The sequence below is a fragment of the Anas platyrhynchos genome, chromosome 32 (assembly GCF_047663525.1).
Source record: "Anas platyrhynchos isolate ZD024472 breed Pekin duck chromosome 32, IASCAAS_PekinDuck_T2T, whole genome shotgun sequence".
Classification (NCBI taxonomy): domain Eukaryota; kingdom Metazoa; phylum Chordata; class Aves; order Anseriformes; family Anatidae; genus Anas; species Anas platyrhynchos.
In genome coordinates, this window is record NC_092619.1 from 2705186 (window position 1) to 2729569 (window position 24384).

Genomic DNA, 24384 nt, shown 5'->3' on the forward strand with positions numbered 1-24384 from the left:
TCCTCCATTCGCCCAGGCCCTGTCTGGCAGGCTGGTCCCTATGCCAGGGGAATCTAGAGCAGCTTCCCCAGCCACCAGCAGCCTCAGGGAAAGGTGTGCAATGGCCCAGGACTTTTGGGTTGTACCCCCAGCAGCCAAGAGAACCTTGGCCAAAGCAGAGGGGCTGCTCAGAGGGCAGGAGCACTGGGCTCGTGCAGAGGAATAGGGTGGCAAATGGCACCTTGTTCCTGTCCTGGGGTCACCCATGAGAGCCAGCCCCTAGTGATATGGCCCCTCCAGGCCTTGCTGACCCACTGCTCAGCCTCTGCTGCCTGCCCTGTGCCCCAGGGGCTGTGCCAGCACCTCCTGGCTCTCCTCTCTGCCTGCCCTCACACTGGGAGCTCGTGTCAAACCAGGGCTGCTCTCTGCCTGCTTTCCTGACCCATGCATGGTAGGTGGCTGGGGACGTGCATGTCCAGCACCACACTGTCCTGACCGGAGGACCCCCTTTGCGGAGGATCCCCCGATGTGCCCCATGTAACAGCAGCTCCCCAAGAGCCCCAGCATTCCCTGGGAACAGGGGGCTTTTTAGCAGATCCAAGGATTTCTTCTAACTGGCCTGAGCCTTGTGGGGCAGAGCAGGCTGAAGTAGCCCTTAGTTCCTTGGGCTGTTTCCCCAGCCCCACGTGCTGCGGGTGTTGCAGTGCTGGGTCTGGGGCCGGGCAGCCCAGGGGCTCCGGGCAGCAGCAGTTTGAGCGGTGTCTGCAGCTGGGGGCTTGGAAAAGAGGACATGGGTGCTGGGCTGGTTTCTGAGGAGCAGTAGGGGTGCCCTGACCTCTTTGTGCCACCAGCACCTTCTGAGAGCTGCTGGGCTGGCTGGGGGACTCTGCATGTGGCTGCCTTAGGGATGAGGTGGGCACAGAATTGCCAGAGGGCTCTGGGAACTCACAGGTCTCCTTGGTTGCTCCAGGATTTGTCCGGCTGGTCGGAGGGGACAGCCCCTGCTCAGGAAGTGTGGAGGTCTACGACAGGGACCAGTGGAAAGCTGTCTGTCACTCCCACTTTGGTGCCAAAGCTGCCGAGGTGGTGTGCAGGGAGCTGCAGTGTGGCACAGCCCTGTCTGTCCATGGGGCAGCTCAGCTGGGAGAAGGGGCCGGTCCTGTCTGGGACAGAGAGCTGCAGTGTGTGGGGAATGAATCCACCATCCTCTTCTGCCCCTGGGGGGCCTCCAAGGACAAGGCCTGCACGCACAGCAATGGCACTCATGTCACCTGCACACGTAAGGACTTGGGGTGGGATGATGGCCACTGGGGTTGTGGTGGTGGAAGGAGAGCACGGCAGGAACTTGGCTGTGCTGGGTGGGGGACAGGTGGGGTGAAGTGGTGGTCTGCAGCCCTAAAATTAGAGTGCTGCAGGAGGAGAAAGGCATGCTGTCCCTTTGGCCTCTCCTGCAGCTCCTGTGGGAGCAAGAACAAAAATGTGACCTCTCTCACCCTCCTTTGTCCCCAGAGTACACAGGGCTCAGGCTGGTGAACGGCAGCACAGCGTGTGAGGGCAGGGTGGAGGTGGAGGTGCTGGGGATGTGGGGGACCCTCTGTGCCTCCCGCTGGGACCTCTCGGACGCCCACGTTCTGTGTCGGCACCTCGGCTGTGGCTTTGCTGAGTCCATTCCTGGAGGAGGGCATTTTGGGAGAGGAACCGGCCCCGTCTGGAGAGACTCGTTCCACTGTGACGGGACTGAAGCCCACCTGGGGCAGTGCCCGGTGACTGCCCTGGGGGCCTCGCCGTGCTCCCAGGAGAACGCTGCTGCTGTCATTTGCTCAGGTGAGTGCTGGGCAGTGCTGCAAAGTCCATTTGCCCCTGGTGTGTGACACGGCCACACAAATTTGGGGAGCTCATGGCAGAGCCTGGCTGAATGTCTGCTCTCACCAGGCCCGGCTCGCCACATGTCTGTACGGTTGGTGGGCGGAGGGAGCCGGTGCGACGGGCACGTGGAGGTCTTCCAGCACGGGACGTGGGGCAGAGTCCTGGATGAGCAGTGGGACATGCAGGAGGCCAGCGTGGTGTGCCGGCAGCTGCAGTACGGAGAGGCAGTGACAGCCTACACCCCCGTGAGGGCCGAGCGAGGACGAGGACCTGTGGGGCTGCGTGGGGTGCGGTGTGCAGGGCACGAGGCTGACCTGAGCCTCTGCAACACCTCCCTGCCTCAGAGCATGCCAACAGAAGGGATCATGGAGGACGTGGGGGTCGTGTGCCAGGGTGAGTGGTGCTGCACGTCCCCCAGGTGTGGGTCCCGGAGGGCAGCCAGCCCCTGAGGGTCGGGGTTCTCCCTGTTGCAGGGAGCCGGCGAGTCCGGCTGGCGGACGGGGCCGGGCGCTGTGCCGGGAGAGTGGAGATCTACTACCAGGGGCGCTGGGGCACCGTCTGCGACGACGCCTGGGACCTGGCCGACGCCGCCGTCGTTTGCCGCCAGCTGGGCTGCGGAGGGGCCCTGGAGGCAGCCGGCTCTGCTCGGTTTGGGGAGGGCTCTGGGCAGATCTGGCTGGATGGCGTCAACTGCTCCGGGGCCGAAGCTGCTCTCTGGGACTGCCCTGCCAAGGCCTGGGGGCAGCACAGCTGCGGGCACAAGGAGGACGCTGGAGTCATCTGCTCAGGTTTGTGCTGGGAGTGGGGAGGAGAGCTGGGGACAGTGAGGCTGGGGCAAGGGTAGAGCCAGGTAGGGCCAAGGCCATCAGTGGCTGCCATCCAAGGATGTCCCTGGGGCCTTTCCTCCTTCCAGAGTTCATGGCCCTGAGGCTGGAGAACAGCGATGGCTGCTCTGGGCGCCTGCAGGTTTTCTACAACGGGACGTGGGGCAGCGTTTGCTCCAACTCCATGACCACCGAGACGGTGTCACTGGTGTGCAAGGAGCTGGGCTGCGGGAATGAAGGGGACCGGGAAATATTGTTAAATTATGCCAAGCTGTCTGGCACCACATGGCTGGATCATGTGGAGTGTGGGAAGAGCAACAGCTCCTTCTGGCAGTGTCCCTCTGATCCCTGGAATCCGCAGTCGTGTGATGACCTCCGAGAAGAGACCCACATCACCTGCAATGGTAAATCTCAGCCATCAAAACACCAGGTCCTGTTCCCCAATGGGTATGGTGAAATGCAGAGAAGGAACCCAGAGGGGCTTTGACTTCCTGCATTAGACCCTGTTGCTGCTGGTGGCACAAAGGTGACTTCAGCTATTGGAGCCACCCATGTCCACCAGCAGCAGTCAACAGCCGGGCTGCCAGCAGCCCCTGGGGGATGCAGAGACAACTCCAGGCAAGGTCTGAGAGGAGACCATGCAGGGCTTTCAGGAGTCCTCCCTCCTGGGACAGCCTCCTGCTGCTCTATGAACCAGGGACCCTGTGGGGCCGAGCACTCAGGTCCCCCTGCAGTGCCGTGTGTGTCCCCTGAGTGAACAAAGTTCTGCTGCTGCCCTGACCCAGGCAGCATGGGGACGTGTGAGCAGAGGTCAGCTCTGTTCTCTTCTGCACGACCCCCAGAACAACCCTTTTCAGCCCAACTTCTCTTTCCTTTGGGACATGGACAGAAAGGCCGCAGGTGGCTGCATGCCCCAACTCCACCAGCTGCACAGGTAGGGAGATGCCCCTGCACTTGCCCCCCTCACCTGGCAGGGCTCCCCCAGCTGTCCTGGTGCCATGGGAGGTCTCTGCCTCCGCAGACAGGGAGAAGATCCGTGTTGTGGGAGGCAAGGATGGCTGCTCGGGCAGAGTGGAGATCTGGCACCGCGGCACCTGGGGGACGCTGTGTGACAATGCCTGGGACATGCGGGATGCCGAGGTGGCATGCAGGCAGCTGGGCTGTGGCCCCGCGGTCTATGCCCTGGGCCAGGCTGCTGCTGGAGAGGGGACGGGCCCCATGTGGCTGATGGAGTGCAGGGGGACGGAGCTGTCTCTGCAGGACTGCTGGGCCCAGCCAGGGGACAGCGGTGCCTGCCAGCATAAGGCAGATGCAGCTGTGCATTGCTCAGGTGAGCAGTGGGGCTGGGAGACATGGCTGGGGGCGTGGCAAGGAGCTGGCTTGGGTGTATGCCCTGCTGGATCCTGGCATGGCCCCAGTGCTGGCCCAAGCAAGGGTTTCCCTGCAGAGTGGGGGGCTGGTGGTGGGTGGGAAGCAGCCTCTGTGGGGCTGGATGTGCCAGCACATCCCCTGGGCTGCCTGCACTGTCCTGTGAGCAGCCCAGAGCAGTGGTGCTGGGCCCTGTCCCTGCCACCCTGCCCAGCCCCAAAGGAGGGACAATTCAGGTGGCAAATTTTGGGGTCATTTGCCAGAGAGGCTGCCTGGTGCCACAGCCCCAGCCTCTCAGCCCAGCTCTCCTTCTGCTCCCCTGCAGCTGCACCCAGGACAGCAACATCCCCCCCACAAGCAGGTAAGCTGTCCTTCCCCAGGGCTGGGTCTGTCCATGTTCACACTGTGACACACAGCCAAGGGAAGGGGCTCCCTGTTGGGCTGTGAGACTCCCAGAAAACCAAAGCAGCTGGGAGAAGTCTGTGATGGACCCAGCAGGGTGGGATCTGCCCCATCACCCAGCCCTGTCCCCCACAGCCCCTGCTGCCTTGTGTGGTCAGCAGTGGCATGTCCTGCCCCCGACCTCTCCCTTGTCTGATGCTGCCCCTGCCATGTTCCTGCCCATGCAGATCCCCCACGGGGCCGTTTGACCACCAGCAGCGAGAGACTCTCGGTGCCTGTCGTCATCTGCATCATCCTGGGGGCCCTCCTCTGCCTGCTCCTGGCCCTCCTGGCTGGGCAGGTGCAAAGCGCCAGGGCTCGGCGCAGAGGTGGGTTCTTCCCCCGTGGTCCTGGGGGGGAGATGCCTTCTGGCAGGGCTGGGGGTGTTGGTGTTCTGGGGCACAGAAACAGAGCCGTGTGCTGCCTCCTGCCCCATGTGCTGCCCCACTGACTGACAGACCATGGGGCACCAACATCAAGGGGTGGAGAGAGCCCAGAGCCTGAGGCATCAGTTCTTGGGTGAGGAGAGAAATGTGAGATCTGGGCTGGGTGAGAAGGGGAGGATGCACTGCTGGCAGTGCTCTGGGCAGCACTGGCAGGAGGAGCATAGGGCAGCGGAGTCCATCACTGTGGTGTCAGCCACCTCCCAACAGGACACGGGCTGTGCTATTGCTGTGTGGGGCATAGATGGAGCAGCTCCATGGGGAGGGGAAATGATGGAATTGGTGCAGGGTCTGCACTGGGACATGACCCAGGGAACAAAGGGGCACAAGGGCTGTCTCCAAAGGGATGGTGCAAGGCTGACTGTCCCAGACCATCTCTATGGGGATGCTGCCCTCCCTGGGGATGTGGCTGTAGTGCCAACACAACACAGTGGGGCTGTGCTGTGGGGACAGCCCTGTGCTGGCCTAGGGAATGGGGCTGGGGGAGCCCAGTGGGATCCTGTCCCTCTCTGCCCATGCCCAGACCAGCCCTGCCTCTGTCCCCAGGCTCCGGGAGAGCTGGGGAGCCCTTCCCTGAGGCCGTGTATGAGGAGATCGCTTACAGCCTGGCGTGGGAGAAGCAGGCGAGGTTCAGTCTCTCAGGTGGGTGCAGGTCACTGTGGAGGCACATTTGCGGGGCCCTTTCTTCCTGTCCCAGACCAGGGCTGTGTCCTGCAGCTCCTGCCCAGGGTCCCCAAAATCGCTGGGCTGTGGGGATTTTGGGAGAGCATCCAGGTGCTGAGCCCCAACGAGGAGCTTCCTCCACACCAGCTCTGCCCATCCCAGAGGGGACAGCCCCTCTTTGCTTGTCCCTGAACCAAGGAATATGTGAAGGTCTTTTCTAGGGCAGCTGTTGGAGTCCCTCTGAGAATTGTCTCTTTCCAAGGAACTGGTCTCCTCCCCATGCACCCCCAGCTCTGTGGGTGCCCATCCCCAGCAGTGCTGACCACCAGTCAGGGCAGCAGGGCTCATCCCACAGCACCCACTGCAGCTCTCTGCAGCCTCCTTTTCAGAGGGTTCCCTGACCCAGCTGCAGCCCTACCCCAGGCACATGAGCAGGAGGATGGTCTGGGGCCACACCCAGGGATAAGAGGTCGGGGAGGGGGGAGAAGAAAGGGCTCCATTTCTCCTCACTGCAGACAGACCAGACAGACAGCAGTGGCCACCGAGTGTTATCATCAGAGCTGGAAGCATGAAGGCTCTGCTGTGACCCTGACACCAGCAGCATGTCAGCCCTGTGTCCCCATACACCCTCCCGTCCTCTGCTCTGCAGAACATCTCTTCTCATTGCCACCACCTTCCCTCTCCTTTCAGATGTCCCTGTCCTGCCCGGAGGTTACCCAGCAGATGGCTATGATGATGCTGGGGAGGTTTCTGACCCTGGGGAGGATCCTGTCCCTGGGCAGGGGGACTGGGAAGTGCGCAGGACACCAGAGGATGGAGATGGGCGCAGGGATGCAGCCACAGGTGAGAGGGCAATGCAGCACTGCCACTTCCTAGGTGCCAACCCCAGGCCTAGGAGAATCCATGGCATATTGAAAGCCTGACCATCCATGGAGAACCTGTCCTGGGATATTTTGTGGGGACTGGGAGAATGGGCCGAATGTCTCAGGCTGGTGAGGACGAGGAAGGTGATAAACAGCCCCGAGGGGCACCCCACAGGCCCAACCACAGCAGCCTGCCTTGATGCTTACAGGGGGAAGCCTGCATTCCCGGAGAAGTGCTGTGGTCCATGGAGCTGAGGGACACACCTCGTCACCTTTCCTGGGGACCACAGGCTATGACGATGTTGAAGAGGTGTCTCTGGCATGTCCCCATGAGGACACCCAGGATGTGACACCAGAGCCCCGTGCACAAGAGTTCCAGAGCCCCAGGCCAGCAGAGCCCAGCCCTGCTGAGCAGCTGGGTGCAGCTGGGAGGGAGGAGAGCTCAGTGCCACTGGGAGAGCCGTGAGTTCCAGGGAATGGTGTCCCTTTTCCAGCAGTCAGCAGACGCACATGGGTATTTCCCCTCTTGGTATTCCCCTGTTTTTATGCTGTGTGTTGGTATTTCCTCATATTAAAACCCTCTGGGCACTTTTCCCCAGATCCAGTGCTTCCCTGACCATGTTTCTGGGCGTCTCCCTGAGGCTGACGGAGGGGAGAAGAGCTCAAAGATCCAGCGGTTGGGAGGGGACACATCTTAGAGCCAGCAGGATCAGTGTCTGGCTGTGGTGCTGACAGAGCCCCTGGTCCCTGGACACTATTCCTACTGACAGACATTTCCGTCCTGCCAGCCACAGGCAGTTCCCAGACAAAGTGGATCTCTGGGAAGCCCCAAGATGCACTCCCTTGCAGTGCCCACCTTCTGCTGCCTTGGGCCCCCATGGAGGCCAAGAAAGCCTGCCCCTTCTCTGCTGCAGTCTGGGAGGTGCTTTTGGTAGTGGGATGGTGGGCTGGAACACCTATTGGAACATCTGTTTAATCCCTTTGCGTCATCTCTCCTGGCTGTGTATAGTCTTCTCTGGGTGAAGAACTGACTGGAGGGCCATGCCCAGCGGGTTGTGGTTAATGGAGTTCAGTCCAGTTGGCGTCCCGTTACAAGTGGCGTCACCCAGGGGTTGGTACTGGAGCCTATCTTGTATACCTTTATTGATGACCTAGATGAGGGGTTGAATGTACCCTCAGTAAGTTTGCAGACAACACTGAGTTGGGAGGTAATGTTGATCTGCCTGAGGCTAAGGTGGTCCTTCAGAGGGATTGGGATAGGCTGGGCTGAGGCTAATGGGATGGGGTTTAACAAGGCTAAGCACCAGATCCTGCACTTTGGCCACAACAACCCCATGCAATGCTATCGGCTTGGGACAGAGTGGCTGTGAAGAGGAAAGGGATGTGGGAGTGATGATCGATGTTTGGCTGAACATGAGCCGGCAACGTGCCCAGGTGGAAAGAAGGCCAATGGTATCCTGGCCTGTGTTAGAAATAGTGTAGTCAGCGGGAGCAGCGAGGTGATCAGCCCTCTGTACTCAGCTCTGGTGAAGCCACACCTGGAGAACTGTGTTAAGTTTTGGGCCCCTCACTACAAGAAAGACATCGATGTGCTGGAGAGTGTCCAGAGAAGGTCAACAAAACTGGTGAGGGGTCTGGAGCATAAGTCCTATGACGAGAAGCTGAGGGAGATGGGGTCGTTTAGTCTGCAGAAGAGGAGGCTCAGGGGAAACTTCATTGCACTCTACAACTTTCTGAAGTGAGGCTGTGATGAGGAGGGGTTCGTCCTCTTCTCTCAGATAACTGAGGCCAACTGGATCACTTTTCCATGTCCTGGTTTTGGGCAGAACCCCCACCCAAGGATCTCCCCCCCCCTGCTTAGGGAAGGGTTTCAGCTGAGTCAAACCAGGCATCTCATACTTTGTTTGCATTTCAGAGGCTAGAAAGGGGCTTAGCTGCCTGTCCCATGCCTTACAGAAGCCCACAGGAGCTGGGATTCCTTTTGCCTCGGTTCAGGTGGGCAGCATGTAAGCTGCTTGTCTCATTGCAATTGGATTACTTTGAATGCAGACAGAGGCAGGAGGGAGCTGTTCGGATGCAGACAGCAGGTGATATTAGAGATGGCAGAGTGACATCTGAGTGACATTTGAAGTGCCAGTTTAGGTTGGATATTAGGAAGAACTTTACCAAAAGGGTTGTTAGGCATTGGGATGGGCTGCCCAGGGAAGTGGTTGAGTCACCATTCCTGGAGGTCTTGAAAGGTCGTTCAGAGGTAGAGCTTAGTGATATGGTTTAGTGGAGGACTTGTCAGTGTTAGGTCGGAGGTAGGTCTCGTTGATCTTGGAGGTCTCTTCCAACCTAAATGATTCTGGGATTCTGTGATCATCTGGTCCAACCATCATCTGGTCCCCCACAGAGTCCAGAAAGAGCCCTGAGTGAGACATGGGGGTGCAGGACTTCTCCTCCAGTCTGAGGTAAGGCCTTGGCCTTTCTGCTTTTGTCTGACCAAAACAAACCCAGACTTTTCTCAGCACAGTGCTTTGCCAATCCGTAATCATGGCCTCCAATTATGTGCCCTAACAAGTCCCTGAGGAGAATCTCTTGGTAACGGCCCTCAGTGGGGCCCATTAATACTCCAAGTCACTTCAACTTTTCCTTCTGACTTTACTTTCTCAAGCAATTGCATCATTCTCCTCTCAGTACTTGAGGTTCACAGACTGAGCACCAAAATCCACCAAGGAACTCATTACAATCCAGAAACACCTAAGGAACCATATGTCTTCCATAGTTTTATTCAAGTCTTCAAGACTTGGACAGATAATTGGAGAGCTTTCATAGTGTAGTTAAGGAGGAAGATTTCAAAAAGCACCTAAATCGGGTGCCACTACCATTTTGAAGCCACTTGCCGAGGCGATTGGCTCCGGGGCAGAAACTTTCTGCAGCGGAGCATGGGATCAGACAGGCAGGGCTAATTATTCTGGCATCGAGCCCACTTGAGGGAACTGTCAGGACCCGGCAGCCCTCACGAGGGAGGTGAAAGAGGCGAGAACAAGGCATAGGCGGAGCCAGCAGCGCCCCCTCCCTAGATGTTCAGAAGCTGCCTCTAGGGAGCGCGAGTGACCAGGACGTGGCACGTCAGAAGGGAGTGGTGCGGCAGTCAGTGCCACAGTTCGTGTGGCAGGCAGGGTGAGCAGGGAGGGCAGAGTGTTCCCCCCCACCCATAGGAACACCTCCTCCAATGGCAGTCTACCGCTAGCTAGGCTGCAATAGTCTCCACCAGGCACCGTGATCTCTCTAGGAAGTCTGTACACATCCAGACTGACTACCCGCTCAAAAATGCAGCAGTTCAGGTCTCTGGATGCAGGGAGTGTCTAAGCCTTTTGCTACCATCTGACCTGATCTGCCTGGTGGCAGAACTCAAGGAGGAGGTGGAGAGGTTGAGGGATATCAGGGAGTGTGGGCAGGAGATAGACTTGTGGAGCAACGCCCTGCAGGACCTGAAGAACAGGTAGTGGGGTTAGACACTCCAAATGGGGGTGGACCCCCTGCCCTGTTGCTGTTGGGCAGAGGGAGGAGTTGAGGAGGAATGGAAACAGGTCCCTGCTCGACATCGCAGGTGATGCCCCCCACTATGGGCCCCACCTTCCCAGGTGCCCTTACGCAACAGGTTTGAGGCCCTGAAGCCTGAGAGACCAGTAGGTGAGGAAGAGGTAGAAAGTCTACCCATGAGGATGCCTAAGACGAGGAAGTCGACTCCACGCCTCAGGACTGCCTCCACCAAGAAAGAAAGAAGGGTGATTGCTGTGGGCGACTCCCTTCTCAGGGGAACAGAGGACCCTATTTGTCGGCCTGACCCTACCCGTAGGGAAGTCTGCTGCCTCCCTGGGGCCAGGGTCAGGGATATTGCCAGAAAACTTCCCAACCTGGTTCGCCCCTCTGACTATTATCTTCTTTTGATAGTCCAGGCTGGCAGTGATGACATTGAAGAAAGAAGCCTGAAGACCATCAAACGGGACTTTAGGGGGCTGAGACGATTAGTGGATGGAGCAGGTGTACAGGTGGTGTTTTCATCTATCCCTACAGTGGCAGGGAGGGGTACAGAGAGGACATGGAAAGCCCACCTGATAAACACGTGGCTCAGAGGCTGGTGCCAAGACAGAAATTTTGGTGTTTTTTTGAACATGGGGTGCTTTACTTGGCACCCAGCCTGATGGCTGCAGACAGGTCCGTATCTTTTAGGGGAAAATGGATCCTGGGCCAGGAGCTGGCGGGGCTCATTGAGAGGGCTTTAAACTAGGTAAGAAGGGGGATGGGGTTGAAACAAGGCTTGTTGGAGCTGTGCCAGGGGAAACAATGGCAAGGCTGGGAGAGAAGGCAATGGCCCAAATGAAGTGCATCTACACTAATGCATGCAGCATGGGTAACAAACAGAAGGAGCTGGAAGCCATCGTGCGGCAGGCAGGCTACTACTTGGTTGCCATCATGGAAACATGATGGGACCACTCTCATGACTGGAGTGCTGCAATGTCTGGCTATAGGCTCTTCAGAAGGGAGAGGCAGCATGGAAGGGGTGGTGGTATGGCTCTCTATATCAGAGAGAGTTTTGATGTTGTGAAACTTGAGGCTGGGAATGATAAGGTTGAGTCCCTATGGGTTAGGATCAGTGGGAAGGCCAACAAGGGAAGCATCCTGGTCGGGGTCTGTTATAGACCGCCAAACCAGGATGAGGAGACTGATGAAGAGTCTACAGGCAGCTGGCAGAAGTTGCGAAATCGACAGTGCTTGTTCTTGTGGGGGACTTCAACTTCCCAGATATATCCTGGAAGTGCAATACAGCCCAGAGAAAGCAGTCTAGGAGGTTTCTGGAGAGCGTGGAAGATAGCTTCCTGACGCAGCTGGTTAGGGAGCCTACCAGGGGTGGTGCCCCGCTAGACTTTCTGTTCACAAACAGAGAAGAACTGGTGGGAGATGTGGTGTTTGGAAACTGTCTTGGGCAGAGTGACCATGAAATGGTAGAGTTCTTCATTCTCAAAAGAGCCAGGAAGGGGACCAGTAAAACTGCTGTATTGGACTTCCAGAGGGCTGACCTCGAGCTGTTCAGGACACTGGTTGTCAGAGTCCCTTGGGAGGCAGTTCTGAAGGGCAGAGGAGTCCAGGAAGGCTGGGTGCTCTTCAAGAATGAAATCTTAATGGCACAGGAGTGGTCTGTCCCCGTGTGCCCAAAGACAAGCCAGCATGGAAGAAGACCAGCCTGGCTGAACAGAGAGTTGTGGCTTGATTTTAGGAGAAAAAAAGAAGGTTTATAATCTTGGGGATTATATAAAGGGAATGGGGAGCAGAATGTGGTCCTCACTATCCATGAGAAAGTGGTTGGTGACCTGCTATTGTACTTGGATGTACACGAGTCGATGGGGCCAGATGGGATTCACCTGGGGATACTTAGAGAACTGGCAGAGGTGCTGGCCAAGCCACTTTCCATCATTTATCAACAGTCCTGGCTATCGGGGGAGGTCCCAGTCAACTTGCGGCTAGCAAATGTGACGCCCATCTACAAGAAGGGCCGAAGGGTCGACCCGGGGAACTATAGGCCTGTCAGTTTGACATTTTTGTTGCTCTCTCTCATACTGAGGCACAAGAGACTTGACAATCCACAGCCAAGGCTGATACTGCATGGGCCTTTCAGGTACTTGGGCAGAGGGCATCACACAAGCACCATGCCAGACAGGTGCCTTCTGATGGCCTGTGAGAGATGCCGGCAGATGTGAGCCTAAAAGCCCACCTGCCAGCCAGGAGGCAAGGGTTGTTGACCTGGCAGCTACTTCAGAAAGATGGGACCTCCCAGTCCCTTGCCCAGCCATGCTCCTGCTGCTGGCCTCTCAACTCCAGAGACAGAAGCGAGCTCACAGTCCCCACCAAAACCAATTGCTTCCTGCTGGATTCAGAGTTTCTAAGGCACAACTGACACCCTCTAAGAACATCCACTCTCTTTGAGGCCCAGCACCTAGCAAGATAAAAGCAAGGTCATCGTCATCCTCCAAGGCCATACATATCCAGATGGCCTTTCAGCTTCTCTGATGGACAGGAGACAACTATGTGAAAGCTCTGTTAGGTACTAGGGCAGGACTGACCTTGAAATAAGTATTTATGCTATCTGCATGCCAGTGGCTCCTCAGTTTCTCATGACAGCTAAAACGACACCCTCATAGACCAGCCATGTGCCTGAAGGTGGCACATCAGGCCCTCAGGCAGAAGTGCCCTGACAGCCACCTGCACAGCCATGGGCCTCCTGCTGCCTCCTGAGATCCTGAGGCACAGCTGACCTCAGCAGAACATCCCCACCTATCTACTCCATGCATTTTATGACCTTACCAAGATCCATGTCACCTCACCTGCCTCCTCCAAGGTCTTTCTCTTAGCCAGGCCACTCTTCTCTGCCCCAGTTCTACCACCCTTATTCTTCTCCCAACTTTCCCCTGACTTCCCCAAATGTGTCACCCTGTTGGGGGCAGCTTTCTGAAGGCCTTTATGACCTCAGAGGCTCTGCCTCCCTGCTGTGGGCCAGCCAGGTTCTGGGACAGAATTGACCTCACAACCAGCATCCACAGTGTTACAAGGAGCTGTTGTGCTCAGGAGGCCTCTTCCCAGCCCACCCAGGAGCAGTGTGTGCAGGGGATGCCCTGCACAATCTCTCAGGTACTGTGCAGGCCAACCAGCTCATGCTTCAGAAGGCCTGCCACACATCTAGACTCACATTTCCTCATGCAGCCTTTAGAGAACAAGGGCCCAGCCCAGCCCCTGCTCTGCAGCTCCTCCCTGTCTCTCCCAGGAGGCCAGCCCAGCCCAGACCTTCCCTAGCTCTCCACAGCTCCCTCTCCTCTCCCCAGGCTAACCCAGCCCAGCCCAGAAGAGCAGCCCAGGCTGGGCTGGCCCCAAGGCAGCAAATGCAGAAGCGGAGGGCAGTGTCAGTGTCTCCGCTGCTGCCATCTGCAGGAGATCCCATACCCTTCCAAGGTGAAACCGTTTAAAAAATATAATAGAGAAAATTTACATGAAATCTAAAGCAGGAAACCTTCACTCTGAGATTAGTGAGGCACTGGAAAAGGTTCTTCGGAGAAGTAATACCCCGCTCAATAATAGCGTTCAAGGCCAGGAGGATGGGACCCGTAGCAACCTGGTCTTGTGGAAGATACCTCTGACAATGGCAGCAGGGCTGGAACAAGATGGTGTTTAAGGTCCCCTCCAAATCATGCCATTCTATACTTCTATGACACTGAAGACCCCAAACTGGTTGTGTAGCTTGTGTAGAGAGAAGGATTTCAATTTCTGTGAAAAATTTCCCCCCCCCCCTGAATAACAAGTGCTTGGAAGGGATGGGATGCTGCTTGCCTGTCACTTTGTGGGTATCCGGTCTCAAAATAGGACAAGAAAATATAATTCTCAAGCCAAACTCTTCTTTTGAATTAGGAAAAAGAGGGCACTGGAAGTGTCCATCCTCAGGTGACAGAAGGAAAAGCAGTGATTACATCAGTATGATTCAAAGTCAATTCCCCTGGTGAGGGTATGATTCAAAGGTGATTCCCCTGGTGGCCCAGGGACTTGTCAAGAGCTCCCTGTGCTGCTGAGCTGGGCTGGGCTCCTGGACCCAAGGGGAGCTCCTGGCAAGCGGGCAGCACTGCAGAGAGACAGCTCTGCCCAGGAGCAGCTCCTCTGCACAGCACAGCAGCAGGGCTGGGGACACTGCCTGCAGGGGACAAGAGTTTCTGAGAGAAAGGAGGGAGATGTTAAAGGCAGTGTGGAGGGGGGATGCTGAGAGCTCACTGCAGGAGAAATCTTCACAGCCCTGAACAGGGTAAGTCTGTGGCTGCAGGGCAACACAGCTGTTGTTCCTGGTGCCATCTCCAGATTTGCTGGCAATCCTGTAGCTTACGGGAGTTTTCCGAAGGACTCTCAGAGTTTGGGTAAGAGGAGAACAACAAGCTCTGGAACAGTGATTATCTGCCATAAATAACTGAAGGACAGGACATGATGGTTCTTTCTCACAGGGCTGGCCGCAGGTGCAGGCAGGGTGCAGGCAGGGTTGTCCAGGGCTGTGGTGCAGAGCAGGGTCCCTGCTGTGCCCCAGGGGCTGTGTGCTGGGTCAGGGCCTCTGCTGCCTGCCAGGCTCAGCACTCAGCCTGCCTGGAGAGCTGCCCAGGGTGTTGCAGGGAGAAGTGGTGGGTGGAAGGACCCCCTGGCAGGGCAGGTCAGGGTCCTGCGGGTGCCCAGAGGCTGATGCCTGGGGCAGGCAGCTCACAGCTGCTCAGCACCCACAGGGTATCTCTGGTGATGATTTTAAACAAGGTAGACCAACTCGTTCACTACCTGCAGGGAAAGTACTTCTGAGAGGCTGTGCTTTCACTCTCCTGCCCTAAAGAGCAGTCAGGGAAATGGTAATGGAATCATCAGGTTGTGTCAATGAGGCTGTTTGAGCATTACACTCAAAAAGATCTTTAGGTCTGTGTGGAACCTCACAGTTTTCCCCTACACTCTTTAACCTACATACTGCATTGTTTCCTGACGGATTGCTGGATGTCCTGCTCAGCACCTAAAATACAGAGACACCTCTGGCCACTGGGCATCTGAGATCCATCCCCACCGGTTTTCAGCAGGTGCAGTAGGGCAGTACTGACTCTGGATGAGCCCACAGAAAACCTGTCTGGTCCCTTTGCACTCTTAGGAAGCAAAACTGAGAGCTTGAGGCAGGAGCACATCTTCCTCAAAGGGAAGTAGCCGTTTCTCTTCCTGAGGAGGTTTCAGAAAACAATATATATGTTATACAATATAATATTCTTATATTCTTACAAAATACAAGAGTATATATGTTTGGGTTTTGCTCAGAGAAATCTCTCTAACTTGTTCCATGTCTTTTCCACCATTGACAGTCTACCATTCTCTGAGGCAGCAAATGTCCAACAGCGGCTTCTCTAATGAGTTCCTCCTCCTGGCATTTGCAGACACGCATGAGCTGCAGCTCCTGCACTTCGGACTCTTCCTGGGCATCTACCTGGCTGCCCTGCTGGGCAACGGCCTCATCCTCACAGCTGTAGCCTGTGACAACCGTCTCCACACTCCCATGTACTTCTTCCTCCTCAAACTCGCCCTCGTCGACCTGGGCTCCATCACCACCACTGTTCCCAAAGCCATGGCCAACTCCCTCTGGGACACCAGGGCCATCTCCTACTCAGGATGTGCTGCTCAGTTTTTTTTATTTTTTATTTTTCATCTCAGCAGAGTTTTATATTCTCACCATCATGGCCTATGACCGCTACGTTGCCATCTGCAAACCCCTGCACTACGGGACAATAATGGACAGCAGAACTTGTGTTAACATGGCAGCAGCTGCCTATGGCTCTACTTTTCTCTATGCTGTGCTGCACACTGCCAATACCTTTTCCCTCCCCCTTTGCCAAGGCAGTGCCCTGGACCAGTTCTTCTGCGAAATTTCCCAGATCCTCAAGCTTTCCTGCTCAGATGTCTACGTCAGAGAAGTTGGGCTTCTTATGTTTAGTGTCACTGTAGCATCTGGGTGTTTTGTTTTCCTTGTGCTGTCCTATGTGCAGATCTTCAGGGTCGTGCTGAAGATTGCAACATATCAGGGCATTTACAAAGCCTTTTCCACTTGTCTCCCTCACCTGGCCGTGGTCTCCTTGTTTCTCAGCACTGCCTTTTTTGCCTACCTGAAGCCCCCCTCCTGGTTCTCCTCATCCCTGAACCGTTTGCTGGCTGTTCTATACTCAGTAATGCCCCCAGCAGTGAACCCCCTCATCTATAGGATGAGGAACAAGGAGCTCGAGGATGCAATTTGAAAACTATTTTGGGGGATGTTTTTCAGTACTAATAAAGACCCCTTCCATCGCCACTAATGAATCCCAGTGCTTCCCATTCTAGGCTTGTGTCTTTGTTGTTCTCATTATATTTTCCCATTGTCAATTTGACTGCTTGTGCTTCTTGTGTTCCTACATAAATATTTGGATTCCCCCTCTGCTATGAATTGTGGAGGAATGGTTAAGTGAAGTAGGACATGTGGATGTTGAGCAGTTGGGAGACAATGGGCTAGTGAAGTATCGTACTCAACTCACATGAGCCTGGGCACGTACGCAGCTGGCTGAGAGCCAATCAGGCTCAAGGACACGATGCCCTTGGGCGATCGGGAAAGTTCCTAAGGCGGGACAGGTAGCTAAAAGAAGGAGGAACTGACTGAAAAGCCCGGGAAGTGTTAGCCAATTCTGAGCTTAGTTTCTGCAATATGTATGAGTTGATTATGTTCGAACTAGATAAAAGGCGACTGAGCTATCCATTAAAGTTGAAGTTCACAGTTCACTCATATTGAGCGTCTGTGTCTTCCTTCCGTCGACAACAATGAATGAATAAACCTGTTCTGTCCCATATGGAAGCCGTATAAATGTGCATCTAACACTGTGAGTGAGTCTGTGAAGACTCTCTCATAGCATCTCTGTAATAACATAGAATCACCCCAGTACAATGCCTCAAGCTTGGGCTTTCCTTTCCAAACCAGTGTCAAGAATAGGCTCAAAGAATTATTTGCTCCCCACAAGGGTCTGTTCCTACTTAGGTTCAGGAGAGAATGTCTCATTGTTGCATTCTGACTCAGGGCTCAAGGGGCTGGACTGTGGAATTAGTGTGCATGACAATCCAGTGTTCTGAGGCCTTGCTGGTGTTTATAATTCGTGCTCCTCAAGGTTATCTGATGAGTGATCTACCTGTAAAGCTATCACTGCTCAGAGAAGATGATGGTAGTGAACACCTCCAGAGGTCCCTTCTGACTCAGGGAAGAAAGGGCTAGACTGTGGAGTTAGAGGGCATGACAATGCTGTGTTTTGAGGCCTCACTGCTGATTGTAATCTCTGCTCCTCAAGGTTACACAGTGAGTGGTGTCATTCTCAAAATGAGTCTCTGCCCTTGGGAACCTGGAGTACAGCTGGTGCAATGATACTACAGGAAAGTTCTCAGAGAAATTGCAAGACATTCCATAATGACTGAATCACAAATTGGTTGGAGTTGGAAAAAGTCTTTCCCCATATTACTTGTTCCCTTTAAGTACTGGAAAGCAAGAAGGTTCCCCCCAGAATCTGCTCTTCTCTAGGCTCAACAAACCCGACTGGCTCAGCCTGCCTTCACAGGAGAGGTGTTCCACTCCACTGATTATTGCTGTGGCTCTGCTCTGGTCCCACTCACTAAGTCCTTTGTCCAAAATCTTATGTGTCTGTTGTGCTGGTGGGGTCTCACATGAGCAGAGAAGAGAGGAAGAATCACCTCCCTCAACCTGCTGGTCACCCTGCTTTAGATGCAGCCCAGGATACTGTAGGCTTTTGGGGTTGCAGGTGGACATTCCAGACTCATGTTGAGCTTCTCTTCAACCAGAACCCTCAGGTCCTTCTCATCAGGGCTACTCCTCATAACAGCAGTGGCTTTCTCAAAGCCATGGTGCACACTGCCTGTACATTTTCCATTCCCCTTTGCCAAGGCAATGCCCTGGACCAGTTTTTCTGTGAAATTCCCCAGATCCTCAAGCTCTCCTGCTCAGATGTCTACCTCAAGGAAGTTGGGCTTGTTCTGATTAGCCTCTCTTTAGCTTCAGGGTGTTTTATTTTTATTCTTTTCTCCTATGTGCAGATCATCAGATCAGTGCTGAGGATACCATCCAAGCAGGGACAGCACAAAGCTTTTTCCACTTGCTTCCCTCATCTGGCTGTGGTCTCCCTCTTTTCCAGAACTGCCTTATTTGCCTACCTGAAGCCCCCTTCCATCTCCTCCCCATCCCTGAACCCAGTGGTGACAGTTCTGTACTCAGTGGTGCCTCCAGCAGTGAACCCCGTCATCTACAGCATGAGGAACCAGGAGCTCGAGGATGCACTGAAGAAGCTCAGTCAATCAGTAGTCCTTCAGCAGCAATAAGCTGCCCATGTCTCTTCAGAAGGGATTTCCAATTTGTCTCAGGAAACTGCTGGTCTTTGTGCTTTTTCTCTGTGATAATCTTGTTTTTCTTCCTTCACTCCACTTCTGCAGAGTGGCCTAAACCCACTCTTTTTGACCCAGAGACCCTTGTATCTGTATCTATTGTTAAGGTATAGCTGGCTACCCCTGTCACATCTCTTTAATAAAAGGGTATTTCCTCAGTGCTGGTGCCTGGACCAGCTGATTTTCAGTGCTGGTGCTGGTTCTTCTTCCAATGTTGTGGTCAGGAACAGGATGAAGAAATTGTTTTATTATCAGGTGGAGGTCATTGTTCTATGAAATTGCTATCCATTGCCCTATGTCCAGGTGGAGGCCAGTGAGGAGTAGTGTCCCTCAGGGCCTGTCTTGGGACCAGCACTATTTCCTATTATTATCAGAAGACATAGACAGTGGGATCAAGTGCACCCTTAGCAACTTTGCCAATGACACCAATCTGAGTGGTGCTGTTGATACAACAAAAGGAAGGGATGATATCTGTTTGGACCTGAGCAAGCTTGAGAAGTGGGCCCATGTGAATCTAAACAGTTTCAACAAGTCCAAGTGCAAGGCGCTACACCTGGGCCAGGTCAATCCCAGACATGAGGACAGACTGGGAGAAGAACTCCTTGAGAGCAGCCCTGCTGAGAAGGACTTGTGGGTTCTATTGGACAAAATGTTTGACATGAGCCAGCAGTGCGTACTTGCAGCCCAGAAGCCAACTGTACCCCAGGCTCCATCAACAGAGGAGTGTCCAGCAGGATGAGGGAGGTGATTGTGCCCCTCTGCTCTGCCCTTGTGAGGCCTCATTTGGAGTGTAGGGTCCCCAACACGAAAAGGAAGTTGATCTGTTAGAGTGGGTCCAGAGGAGGTCCACATAGCTGATCAGAGGACTGGAGCACATCTCCGGTGAAGAAAGGCTGAGAGAGCTGGGGCTTTTCAGCCTGAAGAAAAGAAGGGTCCTGGGAGACCTCAATGCAGCTTTTCAGTGTTTAAAGGAATCTTATAAATAAGATAGAGTAACTTTTTCTTGGGCCAATAATGACAGGACAATGGAGAATGGCTTTAAACCAGGCCCCTCACTCTGCAGAGCATCACCACCAGCTCTGGGCACCACAGGGACCACAGGAAGGGGACAGGAGTGGTAGGTCCTGTCCTGCCAGAGGAAAACTCAGATATTGTCTGAGTTGTGTGGCCATGCTGGGTGAGGACTCACAGCAGGGCATTGGTGGTGAAGAGCCAGAGCTCGTGGACAGGAGTAACATGCAAGTGCAGGAGGCAGGTGGTCACTCTGAGCCATTGTTGGAATGATTGGCATGGGAAGGTGGCCCAGGACATTCGTCATCCCCAGCCTCTAGCGATGGCTGTTCCTAGTACTGGCTGCTCACTCTGATTTATGGCTGGGGTTTGCTGCCAGGCCACCTCCATCCTCACCTTCAGCTCCCTGCCTGTGTGGGGGAATGGCCAACCCTGTCCAACCTCTTCCCTGGACCAGACACCTTCAGACGCCAGAGCAGGGATGTCTGTGAAACCCCGCATGGGACATGGTCAGGGCAAGGCAGGCATCAGGCGCAGGGGGAAGGGGAGAGCTATAGAGAAAGGGAAGCAAGGGTTGCAGTGGGAATCGTGCTTGGGGACCATTACCCACCCTGACCACACCCTTCCCTGTACTGTTCCTGAACAGTGGGGCCATGGGACCATGTGTGGGACAGAAAGGACAGGCTGGTGCAGGGATAGAGCCCAAGTTAGGGAGAAGCGTCTATCTGCTCAGAGTGACCTGGACAGGATGAATCACAGGGCAGAGGCCAATGGGATGAGGTTCAACTTGGCTAAGTTCATCCTCATGCAACACTACAGGCTTGTGGCAGAGTGTCTGGAAAGCTGTGCAGAGGAAAAAGTTCTGGGGGTGTTTGTTGATGCTCACCTGACCATGAGCCAGCAGTCTGCCCAGGTGGGCAAGAAGGCCAATGGCATCCTGCCTTGTGTCAGGAATAATGCAGCCAGCAGGACCAGGGAGGTGATTATCCCCCTGTACTCTGCTCCGCTGAGGCTGCACCTTGAGTACTGTGTTCCGTTTTGGGCCCCTCACTACAAGAAGGACATTGAGGCCCTGAAACATATCCAGAGAAGGGCTACAAAGCTGGTGAAGGGTCTGGAATAAATTCTAATGAGGAGCAGCAGAGGGAACTGGGGTTGTTTTGTCTGAAGAAGAGGAGGCTCAGGGGAGACCTAATTGCTCTCTCCAGCTACCAAAAGAAAGTTATGGGGAGTTGGGGGTCAGCCTCTTCTTGCAGATAATTACTGATAGGATTAGAGGGAATGGCCTCAGGTTGCTCCAGGGAGGTTTAGTTTGGAAATTAGAAGACACTTTTTCTCAGAAAGAGTAGTCAGGCATTGGAATGTGTTGCCTAGGGAAGCGGTGGTGTCACTGTCCCTGGGGGAGGTTGGGCCTGGCACTTAGGGACATGATTTAGTGGGTGACATTGGTAGTAGGGGCATGGTTGGACCAGATGACCTTGGAGGTCTCTCCCACCCTAATGATTCTATGATTCTATTTTGCCCAGTTGCTGTATGAGCTTCAGGGAGTTAGAAACTTGCCCCATCTCCCAGAACTGTCATGAACTCCTTTACAGTATTTATCTTTCTATGGTCTTTTTTTCTAAGACTTTTCTTGTGCAGATAGCCCAAATGGAAAGTAGATCCCCTTAGATGCAGCATGGTCATGGAAGCATTTCTTCTGCACTATGGGCCTGTGTCTTGGTTGTGGAGAAACTTTCCCAAGAGGTCCACCAACTCAAAGAGCATATACCTTCCTCCCTCTATGTGTATAACCAGTACCTCAGCTGTTAGGAATAAACATGCCTCTGCTCAAGAAAGGGGATATGGTGGGTCGACACAACATACCACTCTGTAGTTTTACCCACAATTGCTGCTCCAATTTCCATGAATATTCTGATCAGGACTAGAGGTGCTCTGCCTCCAGTCAGGTGGAGGGACAACTGAGGTTATAGGACAGTGTGGGTTCGATGGCCTGACACATCAGATCCACAGAAGTATGAGGCTCTAGTGAACACCAGTGCAAGGTGTACTGCAATGTCATCCAGCTATAAATGGCCAGCACTCATTTTTATCTCTGGAGTGACAGGGGAATCCTGACAGTTAACTGTATTGGAGGCTGAAGTGCAGCCTCTTTAAAACAGTGAGATTAAACAGCTGTTTGCCTTGCCCGATCTCTTGGAGGACCCTTCTGTTGTGGGGTTGCTGAGGGTCAAAGAGCAGCAGATGTTGATCACTACCCCACTGGTGCACAGGGAGCAATATTGCACTAACTGAGACTCCCTGATTCACATTCATGAGCTGCTTTATTGACTGGAGAGACAAGAAGTGATCAGCAAGACTTGCTCACACTTTATTAGTCACATATGGCTAGTGTGAATTCTTGACAAAAAGTGAAGACTAACAGTGGACTATCATGGCCTGAATGAAATCATGCCACTACTGAGTGCTGCAGCGTTGGATGTGGTAGAACTCCAATATGAACTAGAATCAAAGCCATACAAGAGGTATATCACGACTGATATCACTAATGTGTTTTCCTCAATCCCTTTAGCAGCAGAGTGCAGTCCACAATGACACAGGACACGGGTGAATACAGGCAGGTACACTCAGCATTCACACAACCACAAACAGCAGCAGCATTATCCTGATTGCCTCTCTGGCAGAGCAAGATGGAGGCCCATTATTGGGAAACACAAAGTTCTTGTGTGCACAAACGCATATTCATGTGCATGTGTGCAAGGTAGAACCCTCCAGCAGCTGGGATCAGATACTCAGCCTGCCTGGGACAAGTTCCTGGCTCCCAGTCTGCCCAGCTGAAGACAGTTGGACATAAGAGAGCCCCTGTGGGTGCAGCGCCACTCGAGCTGCTGGCACACACCATCCCAATCTAACACACACTCACAAGGACACAGGCACACACACATTAAGTCCACACACTCCCATCTCTCCTGTTGCTGACTACAATGACACATGGGCCCTCTGATGCCCTGGTTCTAGTCCAGCTGCTGCACTTACCCCTATGTGCTATCACCAGGTGACCTACAGCCCTTGGCAGCAATCCCATTAGTCCAAATGGTGATGCGGAGAGCTGCTGCCAGTGATGCATCTGAATGGGTTTCTGCCTGGACAGTGGGGTGACAGCCCTCCCAAGGCAGTCGTGGAAGGAGCTGGGACAAGATCTTGGTTCCACAGGAGCCAGTGACTTGGATTTCCACCTGCCATTGTGCTTTGTGCTCCTCTGGGCTCATGGAGATGGGCTTTTGTTAAGCTGAGGACTCTCCTGTGATGGGCCTGGAAGCAGCCAGGGCAGGGCATGAACTGAATTATTCATCCTGACATCATTTCCTTGGGCCTTTATTTTGTTTGCAGATATGCTTCTTATCACACAGCCTAACACAATCCAGCAAGAACATAATCCTCTGGAGGCATCTGCATGTGGAGGTCACATATGTATGATGGTGGTATTACATAAGATATGACAGCAGAGAACTCAAATTGCTCTTCAGAAATACATCACGATTAGGGAAAAAGCTGTGCTGTTGTACGGGCCATAGCTTCCTTCAGGGCCAGCATCACGGCCTTGTTTCTAAGACTGTAGATGAATGGGTTTAAGAATGGGTACAGGACAGTGTTCAGCAAAGCTACAATGCTGTTGGTCTCCAAAGAAACATATCCTGACGAGGGTGCGTAAAGAGCAATGCAGCTTCCATAGACAACGGCCAAGGTGGTGAGGTGGGAAGAGCATGTAGCAAAAGCTTTTCTCCTCGCAGAGGCTGCTGGCATTTGTAGAATACAGAAAAAGATACATGTGTAAGATGCCACAGTTAAACACAAGGAAGACAGCACGATAAACAATATGAAAACCGATTCTGTTTTCCAAAGCAGGGTGACATCAGAGCAGGACAGTTGGAATAAGGGGGTGGTGTCACAAAAAAAATGCTGGATCTTGTTCAAACCACAGAAAGTGAGCTGGGAGAGCAGCACCAGGTGGTAACTCAAGAATATGAAGCCTGTGACCCAAACAGCAGCAACCAGCTGGATACAGAGCTGATGCTTCATGATGGCAGCATAGCGCAAAGGCTGGCAGATGGCAACATAACGGTCAAAGGACATGACAACAAGGAGAACAAACTCTGCACCACCCAGGGCAAAATAGAAGGAGGACTGGGCAAAGCAGCTGCTTACTGAGATTGTTCTCCTGCCAAAGCTCAGAATCACTAACAGTTTGATGCTTGTGGAGGACGTAAACCAGATTTCCAGGAATGCCAGATTGCCAATGAGAAAGTACATGGGGGTTTGCAGACGGTTATCCACACACACCAGGAAAATGATGGCTGCATTCCCCATCACTGTTGTCAGGTACATGAGTAGAAGGACGAGGCAGAGAAATAGCCATAGCGTTTGATCAAGCCCTGAGAAACCTGTGAGGATGAATTCAGTAACGACAGTTCCATTGCCTACTCCCATGCCCAATTTCCATTCATCCTGCTGAGGCAGGAACATGGCAAAAGTACAGGTACAATAATTTCATGGTCTGGACAGAAGACTATCTCCTTCCTTCTCTCTTTCCTTGCTTGCAGGCTTCCAATACAACAGAGAGAGGGACTTTTGTGTTTCACATATCAAGAAGAGCCCTCAGGGAATTTCTTGTTTTCTTTCCACCTTTGTCCATCAGCCACAAATGATTCTTTCTCAAGAACACAAGACCAATAAGGGGTTGTTAGCGATTGCACCCTGTTCCTGGGAAAGTCCACATTCACTCAGAACAATTGCAAACATCCATCATAACAATATTTTAAAAGGAAATCTCATGTCCTGAACCAATACATAGGTGCTAAACCATCAGTTCAAATATGTACATTGAAAGTTATTCTCTCTCCTCTTCAGTACTTGCCTTTTTGGACTAGC

At 53.8% G+C, this 24384-nt stretch overlaps 2 protein-coding genes across 2 annotated transcripts; one reads left to right on the plus strand and one right to left on the minus strand.

The window, feature by feature from the left end:
* Positions 1 to 1925: 1925 nt before the first annotated feature.
* LOC140000458 (CD5 antigen-like) lies at positions 1926 to 21038 on the plus strand. The gene is made up of 8 exons (XM_072030345.1): positions 1926 to 2238; positions 2319 to 2633; positions 2759 to 3073; positions 4667 to 4807; positions 6275 to 6427; positions 18819 to 19006; positions 20102 to 20368; positions 20982 to 21038. The coding sequence occupies exons 1-8, from the start codon at positions 1926 to 1928 to the stop codon at positions 21036 to 21038; spliced, it is 1749 nt and encodes a 582-aa protein (XP_071886446.1).
* A 1789-nt stretch (positions 21039 to 22827) lies between these two features.
* LOC140000496 (olfactory receptor 6E1-like) lies at positions 22828 to 23979 on the minus strand. Its single transcript, XM_072030393.1, has one exon. The coding sequence runs from the start codon at positions 23977 to 23979 to the stop codon at positions 22996 to 22998; it is 984 nt and encodes a 327-aa protein (XP_071886494.1). The 3' UTR covers positions 22828 to 22995.
* Between the last annotated feature and the right edge of the window lie 405 nt (positions 23980 to 24384).